Genomic DNA, 17596 nt, shown 5'->3' with positions numbered 1-17596 from the left:
ATCAGTCATGTACATTGTTGTTAATGCCACTTTTAACAAGGTCTGTGTTTGGCCGTGTCATCTGCCTGTCTCTTCAGAAAATACATGTATTTCTCTCCAGGTTGCAATCTTTTTTTGTTGTTGGGGGGGGATTAAAAGATGTTCCGCTGAGGTGGGAGGTTAGATTAGGACATGTGATCACTATGTTGTCGTATAGCCAGATTTGTCCCAACAGATTCAGGTTTCCTCACTCACAAACACTCATGAATAAAGCCTGCAAGAAGAGTTTTTTTGTAACAGTTTAGAATAAAGTTACCTTTTTAAAAGGATTTACATACAGTTAAGTTATAGTTAGGATATTAACAGTTAATCATTTATTAAATACATTTATAAATCATTCAAGTTTGAAGCTCTTTGAAAATTAGTTTTACTCTCTCTGTTTCTACCCCCCTCCGCCCTCCCCCTTCTTTATCGTAGAACAATGGTTTTGGTTAATCCTCTATCTGTCATGTCCTGCCAGTTTGGAGATTTTCAGATGTTAACAGATTTCCATTTCTGTCTGCACAGCGGGGGGGGCTGCTATGTGCGGGGAGGGGGGGCTGCTATGTGAAGGGGGGGCTGCTATGTGAAGGGGGGCTGTTATGTGCGGAGAGGGGGGCTGCTATGTGCGGGAGGGGGGGCTGCTATGTGTGGGGAGGGGGGCTGCTATGAGGGGGGGCTGTTATGTGCAGAGGGGGGGGGGCTGCTATGTGCGGGGAGGGGGGGCTGCTATGTGTGGGGAGGGGGGGGGCTGCTATGTGGGGAGGGGGGGGCTGCTATGTGGGGAGAGGGGTGGGGCTGCTATGTGCGTGCGTTCTATTGCAACTAACTTATTCATAGTGAACAAATGCTATTCAGTTACCACTATTCTCTCTCATAAAGACACTTGGTTTCTATTAGGTGTTTGATCGTGTAGAAAAGAGTAATTGGCATTCAAAGATTGCAAAGGGTTGAAATGCGAAAGAAAGAGAATTCTTAAATTGCTCCATTTAATTATGGAGAGTTTAATAAAATAAAAAAAAGTAAACTATTTTTGTTGGTCTTAAAGACTTATAAGACATCTTGTTTGTCCTCCTGCTGCGCCTAAGCCTTCTGTTGTTAGTGGGGTCAAGTTAGGCCTCTGAGAGAGCAGCTTTTGCACCATATGAGTTTCTATAATTCTCCTCTGCTGTGCCTTCTGCTCCAATACAATGGAACAAACTGTTGGGATTTGCTTTCTCAAATCATCAAGGTTACCTCAGAAGAATCCCAAATAGAGCAGTCGGTTAATCCAGATTTGACTAATACTACATCCTAGTGATATTAGAAGAATTTACAAGTGCTAAGAAGCATTGTCCAGCTTCCTGTCCAGGGGGTGTACTTGTACAACAAGCTGCCTCACTCTACAGAAACGGGAGATAGGCTCCTGCTCCTATGAGCCCTTCCAGCTCGCAAAAGCTCATGCAAAGCTACGTAATAAGAAGCATCGTTACTCGATTTAGAACAAAAGCAATAATCATGTTTCAAGTCTTAAAAATGGCCCCTCCCGCTCCCCATCCCCTATTTACTCTGCGTGCTCTATTGTCATCTTAAACCCTTGTTGTATTAAGTCGTGGTCCATCTGTATCTCTCCGTTTTTTTTGGAACATAGGCTTCTTTGACATTTCATATTATTTTAATCTGAAAATCTGTTAAACTTGAAAGTAGGATTTTGTACTTTTATCTTTTTTTCTGTGTATGAAGTGCAATTTTCTGGGAATGGCAATGATGTACAATTACACAAACAAGGACATTGGCTGCGACTAGTATTAACAATGCAATATTTTCTAAATTGATCTTAATTCCGTGCACCAAATTCAATGTTACAGAAAATGTAGATAATACAATGTGTGTGTGTGTATATATATATATATATATATATATATATATATATATATGGTCACGTATAGCTTTGGGTGTAAAGGCTACCGGTAATTCTATAATTGACATCTTCAAGTTCTCCCGTCTTTAGTAACATTCTCTTGTCTGCTTCAATCCCACAGGTTCTAGTGTGATGATGACAGATCAGCCTATTGAAGAGCTCAGTATCCCAGTCGCTGGCCCTGTTGCAGTCACCGCTCCTGTCCCTGTGGGCCAGCCAGGCCTTGAGGAGCAGCTACAGCAACCTCTTGCCAAGGAGCACAAACCAAGCAGGAGGTCTGACGGCGGCTCACAGACGACCCGCAAACCACCGGGCGGCGAATCAGACAGCGACTTCGAGTCGGACCCTCCTTCCCCTAAGAGCAGCGAGGAGGAAGACGAAGGGCTGAACAGCGAGCAAGAGCATGGAGAGTTCTTCAACGAACTGGAAAATGTGGAGGAAATGGAGACGCTGGGCCAGAGGCCTCTGTTAATGGACTCGGAGGACGAGGCCGAGGAGGAGTACGACAAACACAGCTCCGACTCGGACTACGAGCCCAGGAAAGCTAAGGGAGGACGCTCAAAGAGGCTCCCAGGAGGTAAAGGAGGGGCAGTGGCTGCTGCAGTTACTGTCTCCCATGAGGGAAGTCCGAGAGGGGAGCCCGAGGCCACGCTGGTCATGATCACACCTTCCGAGTCACCCAGTGTGGCTGCCGTTAGAGCTCCCCCTAGTGGTGGTGGAATCAAGGACATATTTGGTGCCGATGTGTTTTGCACGGTGCCCTTCTTTCCTCCTGTCGCATCCCCCACAGAAAGCTCAGACATCTTCTCCGCGGCTCCCTTCAGGCAGGTGAGCCAGGAGGCCGTGGCCAGCCAAGCCATGGAGGAGTTTGATGTCTTTACAAAAGCTCCGTTCAGCCGGAACCTCTCCAAATCTGGCAAGACCGGCAGCAGCGATGTCTCCATGGGTCAGAACCAGCCTGTGTCCCCTGAGATCATCGACCCGTTCGGCTTCTCCCCCTTCCAGCCCGGCCCCACGGCCCCGCCACCAACCACCTCCAGGAGCGCCGAGGACATCTTCCATCCGGCCTTCGAGGATTTGGCCAGCCCCCAGCAGCAGAGGCTAAAGCAGCGCAGCCTTCAAAAGCTGTCTTCCCGGCAGAGGAAGCTCTCTGGCAGCACAGACGGCGGCAGCAACGGAAAGCGCCACCACGGTACGCCTACCGGCGGACGCAAGAGCAACAAGCCCAGCTTCCGAACCCCCGAGCGCGTCCGCCGGCACAAGAAGGTTGGCAGGAGGGACTCCCAGAGCTCCAACGAGTACCTCAGCACCTCAGACTCCAAGGAGAACATCAGCGTCGGCAGCGTAACGATGACCGACAAAGACAAAGGGTCTTCCCTACCTAGCGAGGTCGACCCCATCTTGGATCCCTTTGGTGCCAAACCTTTCGGTCCTCAAGATGGCAGCCGACTCAACCAGGGCCAGTACCAAGGTCTAATGGACGGCAAGACAGACATAGTTTCGGCCAATGGCAGGCCTCAGACCAGCTCCCTCCACGGGGCGCTGGGGGTTGGGAACATCATGGATGACTTTGGGGCGGTGCCCTTCACAGAACTGGTGGTTCACCCTGGACATCAGCAGCAGCAGCAGCAACAGCAGCAGCCGTCTCAGCTCGTGGAGTTGGATCCTTTTGGAGCTGCGCCTTTCCCCTCCAAACAGTGAATGTCTCACTCGTCTTCCCGCCACAAACACACTCGTGCTCTTGTCTTTCTCAATCACATCGCTGTGTTACGCCAAGCCTATGCAGTCCCCAGGGGGGTGAATTCCCATCCCAGCTTGATTGGTGGTGTGGTGGTTGATTATCTTTTCGGCCAAATGAAACTACCAGCAATGGCTCTAACGACTCTCCTCTAAGTGTTTCCAATGCTATTTTTTATTTTTTTTCCCCCTCAAAAATATTTTTAACACGCTAATAACTGGATTTTGGGATTAACAAACCAACGTAAACCTGTGGAGTATGGAGGATTTATTTCAGGTTCTGTATGTATCTACTTCTGCCTGTACCTGTTTTCTAACAAGCCTTTTATGCTGCATCGCAATGAGACATTTTAACAGGAGAGATTGGCGATTTGATAACGGTTTCACTCAAGATCACACTGTGACAAACAAGCTCGCTCAGTGTTCCGATTGGTCGAGTTGCTGCAAAAAAAACAATACTTTTATGTGTAGATAATGGCCTCCTTCAAGATCTACCAATAAGATTTGATTAATTTAGCACCAAGAAAGCCTTATATGGGCATGGCTCTGCCCTGCTGCACAGTACCTCGGAAACCATCGGCTAACATTACCCTTTTGTGTCAACAGAATGAGTCGTTTCAGAGTAGGCATTTACCACTGTAATATTTCACCCTACATAGACTTTTTCTATGCATATTTTTACATTTTAGTGTCTACTGAGACACATAGCGATAATTTCTTTGGTTTTGTAATTTTTATTGCATTCTCTAATACTAGAACGAAAGGGATTTTGGTTCTGTTTCAAGATTGCTTTTTTTTTTATGATTTAGGACCGTTTCAAATGTTAGGTTTGTTTCTATACTTTTAGCATTTCAACCGTGTCAGTAAATTAAGTTCTATTTTAAAGTGATGTTATTTTACCTTTAACCCAATTTTTGAACGAGAGGAAGAACACAACTGTTCTCCTACGTGGTGAAACTGAATCAACCGATATGACTACTTCCACTTCTTCTTAGTCCTGAAACACTCTCTCGTCGATTGGTAACACAAGCCATGCATTCATAAAGGGAAAGTGGGTCTAAAGTAGTACAACTTATTAGAATCAGGTCGTGTTTAAATTAAATGCACTTTCAGCATCAACTCTTCCGTTGTCTGGTAATTATAGAAAGAAAGATCTTTACCTATCATACATACTTAGGCAACTCCCAGCTGTTGTTTATGGAACCCATTGGTTAATATTTATTTGAACAAGTTTCCATAATTTTGTTGTCTAATGCAATAAAATGTTTTTGGATTAAAATGGCCTATAGTCATGTAGCATTTAGAGCCTTCTGTAATCCAATGTATTTTATTACTACAACTTGGAGTTAACATAGAAAGTAAGACCTACGACAAAATGGATTTTAGACACTTCCAGGGCCTGTATTCTTCCAGCGTCTCAGAGTAGGATTACAGATCAGGTTACAGATTACATGGACCAGCGAGACTTGATCCTAGATCAGCAGTCCTACTCGGAGATGCTTTATCAGTACACGCCCAGATCCCTGTGTGCCAACAGACAACCATCGCATGTATAAACCTGCTCATGGGTAGTACTGTAGTATTTATAAATATTGAGAAAAATACAAGCTTGTCATTCTACAACTTTAAGGTTAAATATTACACATTTACAAAACATTGTCATTGCACATAACCCTAGTAGGGTTTTCAATAGAAAGAACAGGCATACAACTAAAGACATGACTGACTGTAGCTTATCCTCTAAGGCAAACAGTGTTAAGCTACAGGTGACGTGGTCCCAGCAGTCTAACAGATCAGGAAAACAGACAACACAGTCAATTAGCACATCATATGAGCATTGTTTTGTTAGCCAGCTGAACTCCTAACTGTACAGCATAGGTTTATACATATTCCTACTGACAGTTAGACCCTAAGTGTCATTTGCTGTAATGCTTTCATAAGTCAGTGACTATCCCAAACAAAATCAATGCATAAAACGGTGACAAAAGGCTACAGTACAGTTGTCAATGACATTACAACATATATAGCCAAGTTAAAAAGGAGCGCACACATTCAGAGATTCTTATTTCCACTATTGCGAAACTTATGAACTCCTTTGAAAACCAAAAAGGTTACTTTTTATTTCACTTATTTTTCTTCAAACAAAGTCTAATTAGGCCTAGATTCATAACGAAAGGTCCATACAATGCCTTCAGAAAGCATTCACACCCCTTTGACTTTTTACACATTTGTTTTGTGTTACAGCCTGAATTAAAAATGAATAAAATTGAGATTGTGTCACTGGTCTATGCACAATACCCCCATAATATGGAATAATGTTTTTGAAATGTTTACAAATTAAAACAAAACATGAAAAGCTGAAATGTCTTGAGTCAATAAGTATTTAACCCCTTTGTTATGGCAAGCCTAAATAAGTTCAGGAGTATAAATTTGCTTAACATGTCACATAAGTTGCATGGACTTTGTGTGCAATAATTGTGTTTAACGTGATTTTTTAATGACTACCTCATCTCTGTACCCCCCACACACACAATTATCTGTAAGGGCCATCAGTCAATTTCAAACACAGATCGAACCACAAAGACCAGCAAGGTTTTCCAATGCCTCGCAAAGATGGGCACCTATTGGTAGATGGGTAAAAAAAAAGAAGACTTTGAATATCCCTTTGAGCATGTTGAAGTTATTAATTACACTTTGGATGGTGTATCAATACACCCAGTTACTACAAAGATACAGGCGTCCTTCCTAGCTTAGTTGCCGGACAGGAAGGAAATCGTTCAGGGATTTCACCATGAGGCCGTGTTTTAAACAGAGTTTAATGCCTGTGATGGGAGAAAACTGTGGATGGATCAACAACACTAACCTAAATTACAGCGTGAAAAGGACGCTTGTACAGAATAAAAAATATTCCAAAACATGCATCCTGTTTGCAATAAGGCACTAAAGTAAAACTGCTAAGAAATGTGGCAAAGAAATTAACTTTGTCCTGAATACAAAGCGTTGTTTAACAACATCACCAAGTACTACACTTTAGATTTTTAAGCATGGTAGTGGCTGCATCATGTTATGGGTATGTTTGTCATTGGCAAGGACTAGGGATTTTTCTTTAAGATAAAAAGAAACAGGATATAGCTTAACACAGACAAAATCCTAGAGGAAAACCTGGTTCAGTCTGTTTTCCAACAGAGACAAATTCACCTCTCAGCAGGAAAACACAATGCCAAATACACTACAGTTGCTTACCAAGACTAGATTAAATGTTCCTGAGTGGCCTAGTTAGTTTGGACTTAAAATCCATGGCAAGACTTGAACATGGCTGTCTAGCAATGATGAACAACCAAATTGACAGAACTTAGAAAATTTGTTAAAAAAAGTGCAAATATTGTGCATAAATCTTAGACTTACCCAGAAAGACTCACTGCTGTGATTCTAACATGTATTGACTCGGGGGTTTGAATATTTCTGTTTTTCACTTTTCAATAAATTAGCTAACATTTCCAAAAACATGTTTTCACTTTGTCATTATGGGGTATTGTGTGTAGATGGGTGACAGTATTAAATATATTTCAGGCTTTAACACAACATGTGGAATAAGGCAGGGGGTCTGAGTACATTCAGTGGGAACCACTTCAGCCAATATAAGCTCCACCATATCTTTGGTTTGATTCCAAACAGGATTGCTTTTAATCAAAGTTAAGTTGTCATATTTCTTCTTCTTCTTTCTCGGGAGTAGTGTATCGTATTGTTGTTCCCAATGCCAGCTTTCAGGCAGAGTCTGTGCGCTTGGTCAGCCTACACCTAGAACAAAGTAGTGTAACAAGATCCTGCAGCCAGTCACCCCAGTGTTTCATAATATATTCCATTTAGTAGATGCTATTATCCAAAGCGACTTAAAATTGACAAAGCATTTGAAAATGGTTGACTGGGTGGGATTTGACTTGTTGTGGTTGGTACTGCCATGGTCTGCCGCTCCATGGTGGCAGAAATGGGATCCCGAGCTTATTCTGGCTCCGTCCATCTGTCTTTGTAGCAGCAGCCCTTGAAGTAGTCATTTGTGTGGGGTGATGGGTAACGCTGCTTTGTGAGTGTTGTGCAGAAGGGTCTAGGTTCGAGCCCAGTGATGGGCCTGGACGAGGCCTACTCTGTTACACTGGGAGTAGCCTGGGCAGTCCTCGTCATAGTCTGCCTGGGGGTAGCCTGGGCAGTCAGTCTGCCTGGGGGTAGTTTACTCTGGGCAGTCCTAGGCGTGCACAGTGTAGTCTGGGCAGTCCTAGGCGTGCACAGTGTAGTCTGGGCAGTCCTAGGCGTGCACAGTGTAGTCTGGGCAGGGGTGGCTGTGGCGGTGGGTTAAGATGAAGAGGGCAGCCTGGTGCCACCAGTAGAACATCACAATGACCAGAACATGCCACAGCTGGTGGCTGGAGCCCAGGTAGTTCAACTGACCTGAGGGAGGACGAAAGCATGGTTACGGGTTTACAAACCAGGGTTCATCACCATAACAACAAGAGAACTGAAATGCCATCTATGCTCCATTGTTTTTCTGTGATTCCTTGCATCCCATCTCCCCACTTAATTCTCAACCATTTTAAAAGGAGACGGACTAAAGTCCACTCACAACTTCTCCAAATCATTTTCCCAAGAAAAAGGAGAGGCGAGAGGATGTAAGTAAAGTGAGAAAGAACTCAAGTCGCGAGCGTACCTGGGAAGTAGCGTTCAGGGACCTTCGAGACGTAGAAGGTGAAGGCTAAGGCAGCGATCACGTACATCCCCAGAACACGAGGAATAAAAGACTGGAGATAAGAAGAATATTAGATAATATATAGTTGCATTGGGTTTAGGCCGCTAGGGGGATGATTCAAGGAGCGACATTTAAATTTGTTTTAAAAAAAGGACCCGTAGGGTTAGTTTCCTAGACACAGTTTAGGCCTTATCCTGGGCTAAAATACAGATACTCCACTGAGCAGATGATGGTGTCCAGAACGAGGCTTAATCAGTGTCCGGGAAACCAGCCCTTAAAAGTTTAGAGTCCTTTGGAGACAGTAGGCTACTAGTTAGCTGACCTGTACGAGCCCCGAAGAGAAGCCCCCATTGAGCCAGACCCAGTGTACGGTGGGGATAAGGCCGTAGCCGGCCACGCTGCAGAAGAGGATGGAGCGGAGCCGCTGCCACTGCTTGCTGAGGTAGTGGGGGTGGATCTGGGCAAAGAACACCGCCAGGATCATAGCTAGCACCGTCACCAGGTACACCTGACGCCAGTACTGAAATGAGAAGGAATAGAACAGATATATTATTGTCCATTTTTACAATAGAAATGGATTGATTTGCTCAGGGGGGCTCCCGAGTGGCACAGTGGTCTCAGTGCTAGAGGCGTCACTACAGACCCGGGTTCGAATCCAGGCTGTATCACAACCGGCCCAGCATCGTCCGGGTTTGGCCGTCATTGTAAAGAAGAATTTGTTCTTAACTGACTTGCCTAATTAAATAAAATGTTACAAATATTTATACACCCAATGTCTCACACAAACGTCTGAAATATGTTGCACCTGTTAATTAACCTATATATTCTTCAAATGTTAATTTTTTTTTGCACTTTGTACTTTTCCAGGGGATTTATTCAGATACCCTCGCTTGCCAATTTGAGTGGAATTCACAGGGATTTCATTTTCACAAAGCGTGACTTTATTGTATTTGAGTTATGCTGCTAAAAATAAATGTTTCTTTTTTATACCCTGCCCTTTTTTCTTTGGGGACTCGGCTGAGTATTCACCCAGAGTGGAGAAGCCCAAGTCATGGTAGGCAGGGGAGGAGTGGAGATGGTTGTTTCCCCTATGTGTGACTGTCATATGGTGGGTAAACAGGAGTGACGGACCGCTCTATGAACGCAGCCATCTGGTTCTGACTGGAGCAGATTTCAGCCGCGTTCTGGGGGGCACAATAACACAGCACTTCCAATATGCGGGGGAAAGAGCTAACTGGCGGTGCCGCCAGAACTCTGACAGACACAAGTGAGGGGTGGCTGGAGAAGGAACCGATGGGACTTCCTTGGGCCACACTGCCAAGTCTAAGTGCTTATCTTTCAGCAGTACAGAGCAGCAATGAAATGAAACATTGATTCTTTTTGATGGGAACAATGAATTTCAAGTGTCACCATGTAGAAATGGTGAAAGTTGGCTCCACAACTACACTAGAGTCCTTGAGGAGTCAGACAGAACTGTTCAGAACAAAGATGCAGGGATGGAAAATGAAGCTAGCCCGCGGTTATTGAGGTTAGTAAAGCTAGCCCGAGGTCAGTGAAGCCAGCCCGCTAGCCCGCGGTTATTGAAGCTAGCCCGCTGGCCCGAGGTTAGTAAAGCTGGCCCGAGGTTAGTAAAGCTAGCCCGAGGTTAGTAAAGCTAGCCCGAGGTTAGTAAAGCTAGCCCGAGGTTAGTAAAGCTAGCCCGAGGTTAGTAAAGCTAGCCCGAGGTCAGTGAAGCCAGTTCCAGGGTCAGTAGCTATATACAGGCTCAGTAGCTATATACAGGCTCAGTTCCAGGGTCAGTAGCTATATACAGGCTCAGTAGCTATATACAGGCTCAGTTAATACAGGCTCAGTAGCTATATACAGGCTCAGTAGCTATATACAGGCTCAGTAGCTATATACAGGCTCAGTAGCTACAGTGCCTTGCGAAAGTATTCGGCCCCCTTGAACTTTAACCTTTTGCCACATTTCAGGCTTCAAACATAAAGATATAAAACTGTAATTTTTTGGGAAGAATCAACAACAAGTGGGACACAATCATGAAGTGGAACAACATTTATTGGATATTTCAAACTTTAACAAATAAAAAACTGAAAAATTGGGCGTGCAAAATTATTCAGCCCCCTTAAGTTACTACTTTGTAGCGCCACCTTTTGCTGCGATTACAGCTGTAAGTCGCTTGGGGTATGTCTCTATCAGTTTTGCACATCGAGAGACTGACATTTTTGCCCATTCCTCCTTGCAAAACAGCTCGAGCTCAGTGAGGTTGGATGGAGAGCGTTTGTGAACAGCAGTTTTCAGTTCTTTCCACAGATTCTCGATTGGATTCAGGTCTGGACTTTGACTTGGCCATTCTAACACCTGGATATGTTTATTTGTGAACCATTCCATTGTAGATTTTGCTTTATGTTTTGGATCATTGTCTTGTTGGAAGACAAATCTCCGTCCCAGTCTCAGGTCTTTTGCAGACTTTCTTCCAGAATGGTCCTGTATTTGGCTCCATCCATCTTCCCATCAATTTTAACCATCTTCCCTGCCCCTGCTGAAGAAAAGCAGGCCCAAACCATGATGCTGCCACCACTATGTTTGACAGTGGGGATGGTGTGTTCAGGGTGATGAGCTGTGTTGCTTTTACGCCAAACATAACGTTTTGCATTGTTGCCAAAAAGTTCGATTTTGGTTTCATCTGACCAGAGCACCTTCTTCCACATGTTTGGTGTGTCTCCCAGGTGGCTAGTGGCAAACTTTAAACGACACTTTTTATGGATATCTTTAAGAAATGGCTTTCTTCTTGCCACTCTTCCATAAAGGCCAGATTTGTGCAGTATACGACTGATTGTTGTCCTATGGACAGAGTCTCCCACCTCAGCTGTAGATCTCTGCAGTTCATCCAGAGTGATCATGGGCCTCTTGGCTGCATCTCTGATCAGTCTTCTCCTTGTATGAGCTGAAAGTTTAGAGGGACGGCCGGGTCTTCGTAGATTTACAGTGGTCTGATACACCTTCCATTTCAATATTATCGCTTGCACAGTGCTCCTTGGGATGTTTAAAGCTTGGGAAATCTTTTTGTATCCAAATCCAGCTTTAAACTTCTCCACAACAGTATCTCAGACCTGCCTGGTGTGTTTCTTCATGATGCTCTCTGCACTTTAAACGGACCTCTGAGACTATCACAGAGCAGGTGCATTTATACGGAGACTTCATTACACACAGGTGGATTCTATTTATCATCATTAGTCATTTAGGTCAACATTGGATCATTCAGAGATCCTCACTGACCTTCTGGAGAGAGTTTGCTGCACTGAAAGTAAAGGGGCTGAATAATTTTGCACGGCCAATTTTTCAGTTTTTTATTTGTTAAAAAAGTTTGAAATATCCAATAAATTTCTTTCCACTTCATAATTGTGTCCCACTTGTTGTTGATTCTTCACAAAAAAATACAGTTTTATATGTTTGAAGCCTGAAATGTGGCAAAAGGTCAAAGTTCAAGGGGGCCGAATACTTTCGCAAGGCACTGTATATACAGGCTCAGTTCCAGGGTCAGTAGCTATATACAGGCTCAGTTCCAGGGTCAGTAGCTATATACAATGTGCAAAAATAAAATAAGGGTCAAGTCAGAAAGCCTGTGTAGCCATTCTGTTATCTATTTAGCAGTCTAATGGCTTGGGGACAGAAGCTGTTCAGGAGCCTGTTGGTGTCAGACTTGATGTTCCGGTACGGCTTGCCATGCGGAGAGAGAGAACTGTCTATTGCTTGGGTGGATGGAGTCTAACAATTACCAACTAGCCCAACAGACCACTAAAATGTGGTATTTTCAAACATCGTATGGCACAGATATTGAACCCGGATGTTACCCAGGCTAGTAGAAATCACAGTCTACTAGCCCAGCTGGTCAGTTCCAGGAAATCTTTAAGTCTCTTCATTCCTAGTGACATTCTGTTTGTCCTTTTTTCACAATGGCAGCTCTTGTTCCATTTCTCCCGCGCAAGTGATGCCCTCAACAGAAGCAGGATATCAGCTGACGACTCCCCCCCTCCCTCAACAGAAGCAGGATATCAGCTGACGACTCCCCCCCTCCCTCAACAGAAGCAGGATATCAGCTGACGACTCCCCCCCCCTCCCTCAACAGAAGCAGGATACCAACTGACGACTCCCTCCCCTCCCTCAACAGAAGCAGGATACCAGCTGACGACTCCCTCCCTCAACAGAAGCAGGATACCAGCTGACGACTCCCTCCCTCAACAGAAGCAGGATAACAGCTGACGACTCCCTCCCTCAACAGAAGCAGGATACCAGCTGACGACTCCCTCCCTCAACAGAAGCAGGATACCAGCTGACGACTCCCTCCCTCAACAGAAGCAGGATACCAGCTGACGACTCCCTCCCTCAACAGAAGCAGGATACCAGCTGACGACTCCCTCCCTCAACAGAAGCAGGATATCATGTGTTGACTGAGGACTCCTTCAGAGGGTGCTGTTCAGGGCAGGTAAACAATCCCCACTGGATGGATTATATCGACTGCTATCAAACCTAAACCCATCATCGACTAACAGCACGCGAACAGTACTACACCTCACCTCGTACACAAAACCCTTTACATGTCAAGCTGTCCTGAAAGTTGGGATTTCATGCAAACTGAACTACAGCTGGGAAAGTCAAGTGAGGTAACAGCAAGGAAAAGCGTTTTACGTGGTTAGATGTTTGTTACATACGTTATTGCAGTAGAATGCGTAGAAGACCCCAGGTACGTAGCAGCCCAGGATGCCTATGGAGATGCCAGCGTAGTCCAGAGCCATCCAGCGGCGACTGGTCTTCTCTGAGCGGTGACAGCAGAACAGGTGGTATCCCACAGAGCACAGCATACAGAGCTGAACAGAGCGGAGACCATGTCATTAAACTATGTTAGGAGGAGCATACACAACAACTGGACAGAGAGAACAAAACTATTTCAGAGAAGAAATGCTTTGAATGAAAGCTACATTCCTCCTATTTTGGCTTGTCTAAGGTCATGGAACTCAGAATATGAATCTGTTTGGACTGGCTGATCAGACTGAGTGTCTGTCACCGCACAGAAAAGTGGTGTAGGCTATATCCTTGATTACTTGTGTATTCTCCTCATCTCCTTCTCAAAACAAATTGGAGAAAATATGAGGTTCCTCTCCTCTGACCTCCTCTTGCAATGAGTTGAGGACACGAATCAAGGAAATACAATTGAGATTCATCCTTTGTGCCATTTTGTAGAGCAGCATAGTGTCACTCACTACCCCACCGGGTACGGTCTAGTACCCACCTGGAAGCAGAAGAGTCCTATGGAATAGATGACGTAGTCCTCCCGGGAAGCCCCGGTGGCAGGCAGCACGGACACCATGTCGTAGATCCCCAGGGTGAAGAACAACAGGAAGCCCAGCAGGTGGCTCCAGATATTCACTGTCTCATTGGACAGGATGAACAGACTACAGGAAGTAAACACAGATATTCACCTTCTCATTTCAAGAGGAACAGACTACAGGAAGTAAACACAGATATACGCCGTCTCATTGGGCAGGATGAACAGACTACAGGAAGTGACACATGGTATAAGTGTTAGGCCTAGGTAGGATCTGTCTTAAAAGTGTACAATGTCAAATTCTTGATCCCTCAGTCCTTGTTCCCTCCATTTTACCCTCTGTGTGTGTGAGAGAGAGAGAGTATTGTGTGTAGGCCAGTGACACAAAATCTAAATTTGATACATTTTTTTAATTCACGCTGTAACCCAACAAAATGTGGAAAAAGTCAAGAGAGAGAGAATCAAGAGAGAGAGAATCAAGGATTTGATAGTTAAATGTGGCCCAGATCTGTATGAATTCAGCATACTGCACAGAGCAAGTTCCATGCATCTGTTATTTAGTTGTGTATGTTAAAACCCACCTTTTGATGCATAGCCTGGAGGGCAGGTAGGCTCTGTAGCCGTCTGTGATGTAAGGGTTATCCCTCAGGAACACTGGGATCTGTTCGTATGTGTACAGCCTTATCCCTCTGGGGACCAACACGGGCCAGTACTGGTATCTCCCTCCCAGCTCGATGTAGTGGGCACTCTTCATCAGCTTCTGAGGCATGGTGGAACTACAGGAACGTTTAGGTGTCACCGCTGCATCACAGTCATCTGCTGGAAGAGCGAGAGAGAGAGACATCTTTTAAGTCAGAAATCAGTCAGGTATTTAGACAACTAGTCCTAGCTAGTAGTTTGGAATGAAAGAGAGAGATAGTGCCTTCAGAAAGAATTCATACCAATTCACTTTTTCCACATTTTGTTGGGTTACAGCGTGAATTAAAAAAATGTATCAAATTTCGATTTTGTGTCACTGGCCTACACACAATACCCCATAATGTCAATGTGGAATTTTGTTATCTTGAGTCAATAAGTATTCAACCCATTTGTTATGGCATGACTAAATAAGTTCAGGAGTAACATGATTTGAACATGATTTTTCAATGACTACCTCATCTCTGTACCCAACACATACAATTAAATCGGTAAGGTCCCTCAGTCGAGCAGTGAACTTCAAACACAGATACCAGCAAGGTTTTCCAATGCCTCGCAACGATGGGCACCTATTGGTAGATGGGTAAAAAAAGAAGACATTGAATATCCATTTGAGCATGTTGAAGTTATTAACTACACTTTGGATGGTGTATCAATACACCCAGTCGCTACAAAGACACGGGCGTCCGTCCTAGCTTAGTTGCCGGAGAGGAAGGAAACCGTTCAGGGATTTCACCATGAGGCCAATGTTGAGTTTAAAATAGTTACAGAGTTTAATGGCTGTGAAAGGAGAAAACTGAGGATGGATCAACAACATTGTAGTTACTCCATAATACTAACCTAAATGACAGAGTGAAAAGAAGGAAGCTTGTACAGAATACAAATATTCCAAAACATGTATCCTGTTTGCAATAAGGCACTAAAGTAAAACTGCAAAAATGTGGCAAAGAAATGAACTCTGTCCTGAATACAAAGCGTTATGTAAGGATGGTGGTGACTGCATCCTCTTATGGGTTTGCTTGTCATCGACAAGGACAAGGGACTTTTTGAGGATAAAAAGAAATGGGATAGAGCTAAACACAGACAAAATCCTAGAGGAAAACCTGGTTCAGTCTGCTTTCCAACAGTCACTGGGAGACACATTCACCTTTCAGCAGGACACGAGTTGCTTAACAAGACAACGTTGAATGTTCTAGAGTGGTTTAGTTACAGTTTTGACTTAAAAATCAACTTGAAAATCTAAGGCGAGACTTGAAAATGGTGTCTAGCAATGATCAACAACCAACTTGACAAAGTTTGAAGAACTCTTAAGAGACCCAGAAAGACAGCTGTGATCGTTGCCAACGGTCATTCTAACTGACTTAGGGGTGTGAATACTTATGTAAATTCAATATTTCTCGATTTCATTTTCAATACATTTGCAAAAATGTCTAAAAACAAGTTTTCACTTTGTCATTATGTTGTATTGTGTGTAGATGGGTGAGAAAAAAAACAACATTTAAATCAATGTTTAATTCAGGCTGTAACAATGTGAAACAAGTCAAGGTGTATGAATACTTTCTGAAGGCACTGTATTATCAGTTGTTGAGGTCTGTTGGAATGGATACGTGATTATGTTTTCCTTGTTATTCACAGTGTAAAAACATACAATTAACTAAAATACAATGAATTGAACATAGCTAAAATGATAGTCAGGCCGCTAGCACGTACACCCTTGAGTATCGACAAGCCACGTCTTGCCTGACCGGTAGCTAGCTAAAATTCTAGCTAACTATCTGTGCTAATCACTGATCAGTCCATTAAAAAGCAATGTGTATTGCTTCAGTTAGCTAATGATTAAACGGGTGATGGTTTGCTACAACGTATAACGTACATCAGTTAGCTTTATAATCAGCAAACTAGCCAATAAACCTGCATTTGGCAATAACTAAGTAGATAGCTAGCAAGCTCTCATGCTAGCTAGCGACGTTGTTGCTATTTAGAGCTGGCTAAATCCCGATCAAAAGAGCTTACCTTTCAGTTTGGCGTACGCGTAGTTAGAGCCATTCACATTATTTCTTGTATGAATTACTGTACATTTATTTGGACCTCGTAATAGAGATTAGTTTACAACAAAAGTAGACGCATCAAAACACAAGCCGGTCCCATCTTCCAAATCACTCCTCTGACGTCATCAGCGATGGACCCAGTAAAGTTCGTTCGTCTGAGTTGCCTGAATAAAAAACAAAACTGTAGTGCTGAAATCAGTGCAGGTTTGCGTTTGCTTTTCTGTGGTCAGACCGCAGATAGTAACCTATCTTTCCACATGATAAAACAGCTAGTAGTTATCATGTCTAATTCTCATTAAATGGCTATCAATGAGCATAGAATATAATATAATCGAGCCTATCATTCAGTTATTATCTGAATTCAACAATCCTAGTCATTGATAAAATGTTGATTGATGATGCTAATAAATATTTTTCTAGCCTACGATAATATTTGGACAAATAAACAAGAAAGAAATATGATTTTATAATCTTATCGGAAACCTAAGAGGGCAGGCCTAGAACACAGGGAATGGCAGAGGCCTCTAGTGGCCAAAAGGATGAATTAGCATGGGCAGCGCCATTGAGGACATCTACCATTTTAATGTAATCAACTGGGTGGGACTTCCAACTTCATTGGCTGAATCGTCCTGGTGACCATGTTGGAGTCATATCCAACCGGGTCATAAGGAGGGATCAGACAGTTGTGAAGAAGAAAATGGACTACTTCAAAATTGAGATTTCCTCAATGGTGCTGCCCATGCTGTCACATACTCTATAATGGCACAGATACAAAGATGGGTCCTCTATCTATCTCTATGGCTTACAAAAAGGCAACTCAGCATATGCTACCTTACAGTTGACAATATTTGACTTAATTTGTGGTGGTGTGAGTTCACTGAGTTTGTGATCTTTCTTGGGTAGTATTTGAAAGACACACAGTTGTCAGAACACATTCCAATCGAGACGTTGTAATTCTCTCCAGACATTTCAGGTGTGAGCTATGGCCCTGCTGCTGTACAGTAGGACCTCTCAGGTGCAGAATCACACATTGTCACCCTCCTCTCCTCCTCCTCCATCCCGTCTTTACATTACACCCAGTCAGTTCATTCCTTTGTGGTAGTGTGTGTTCTTCATTAGCACTAATAATGTAC

The 17596-nt window shown here is 43.7% G+C and overlaps 2 protein-coding genes across 7 annotated transcripts in view; one reads left to right on the top strand and one right to left on the bottom strand.

The window, feature by feature from the left end:
- Positions 1 to 6002, top strand: part of LOC106570898 (BMP-2-inducible protein kinase) — a 104888-nt gene extending 98886 nt beyond the window's left edge. For both annotated transcript variants that reach the window (XM_014143469.2, XM_014143468.2), the window contains exon 16: positions 2040 to 6002. In XM_014143469.2, coding sequence (XP_013998944.2) covers positions 2040 to 3619 — 1580 coding nt within the window. In that variant the 3' untranslated portion in view covers positions 3620 to 6002. The remainder of the gene's footprint in view (positions 1 to 2039) is intronic.
- Positions 6003 to 6162: 160 nt separating this feature from the next.
- LOC106570899 (progestin and adipoQ receptor family member 3) lies at positions 6163 to 16611 on the bottom strand. Of its 5 annotated transcripts, none has more exons than XM_014143471.2 (8): positions 16429 to 16608; positions 14949 to 14984; positions 14301 to 14538; positions 13684 to 13846; positions 13106 to 13261; positions 8716 to 8913; positions 8355 to 8445; positions 6163 to 8098 (listed from the first exon to the last, which is right to left on the bottom strand). In XM_014143471.2, exons 3-8 carry the CDS (start codon positions 14486 to 14488, stop codon positions 7956 to 7958), a joined length of 939 nt encoding a protein of 312 aa, XP_013998946.1. In that variant the 5' UTR covers positions 14489 to 14538; positions 14949 to 14984; positions 16429 to 16608; the 3' UTR covers positions 6163 to 7955. The 5 variants fall into 5 exon arrangements, with proteins under 5 accessions (XP_013998946.1, XP_045551341.1, XP_013998949.1 ...); XM_045695385.1 differs by having other exon boundaries at positions 14897 to 14984; positions 16429 to 16600; XM_014143474.2 differs by having other exon boundaries at positions 14301 to 14535; positions 16429 to 16600.
- Positions 16612 to 17596: the final 985 nt, after the last annotated feature.

Source organism: Salmo salar, chromosome ssa15 (genome assembly GCF_905237065.1).
Source record: "Salmo salar chromosome ssa15, Ssal_v3.1, whole genome shotgun sequence".
NCBI lineage: Eukaryota > Metazoa > Chordata > Actinopteri > Salmoniformes > Salmonidae > Salmo > Salmo salar.
This window is presented reverse-complemented; position numbering and strand designations above follow the sequence as displayed.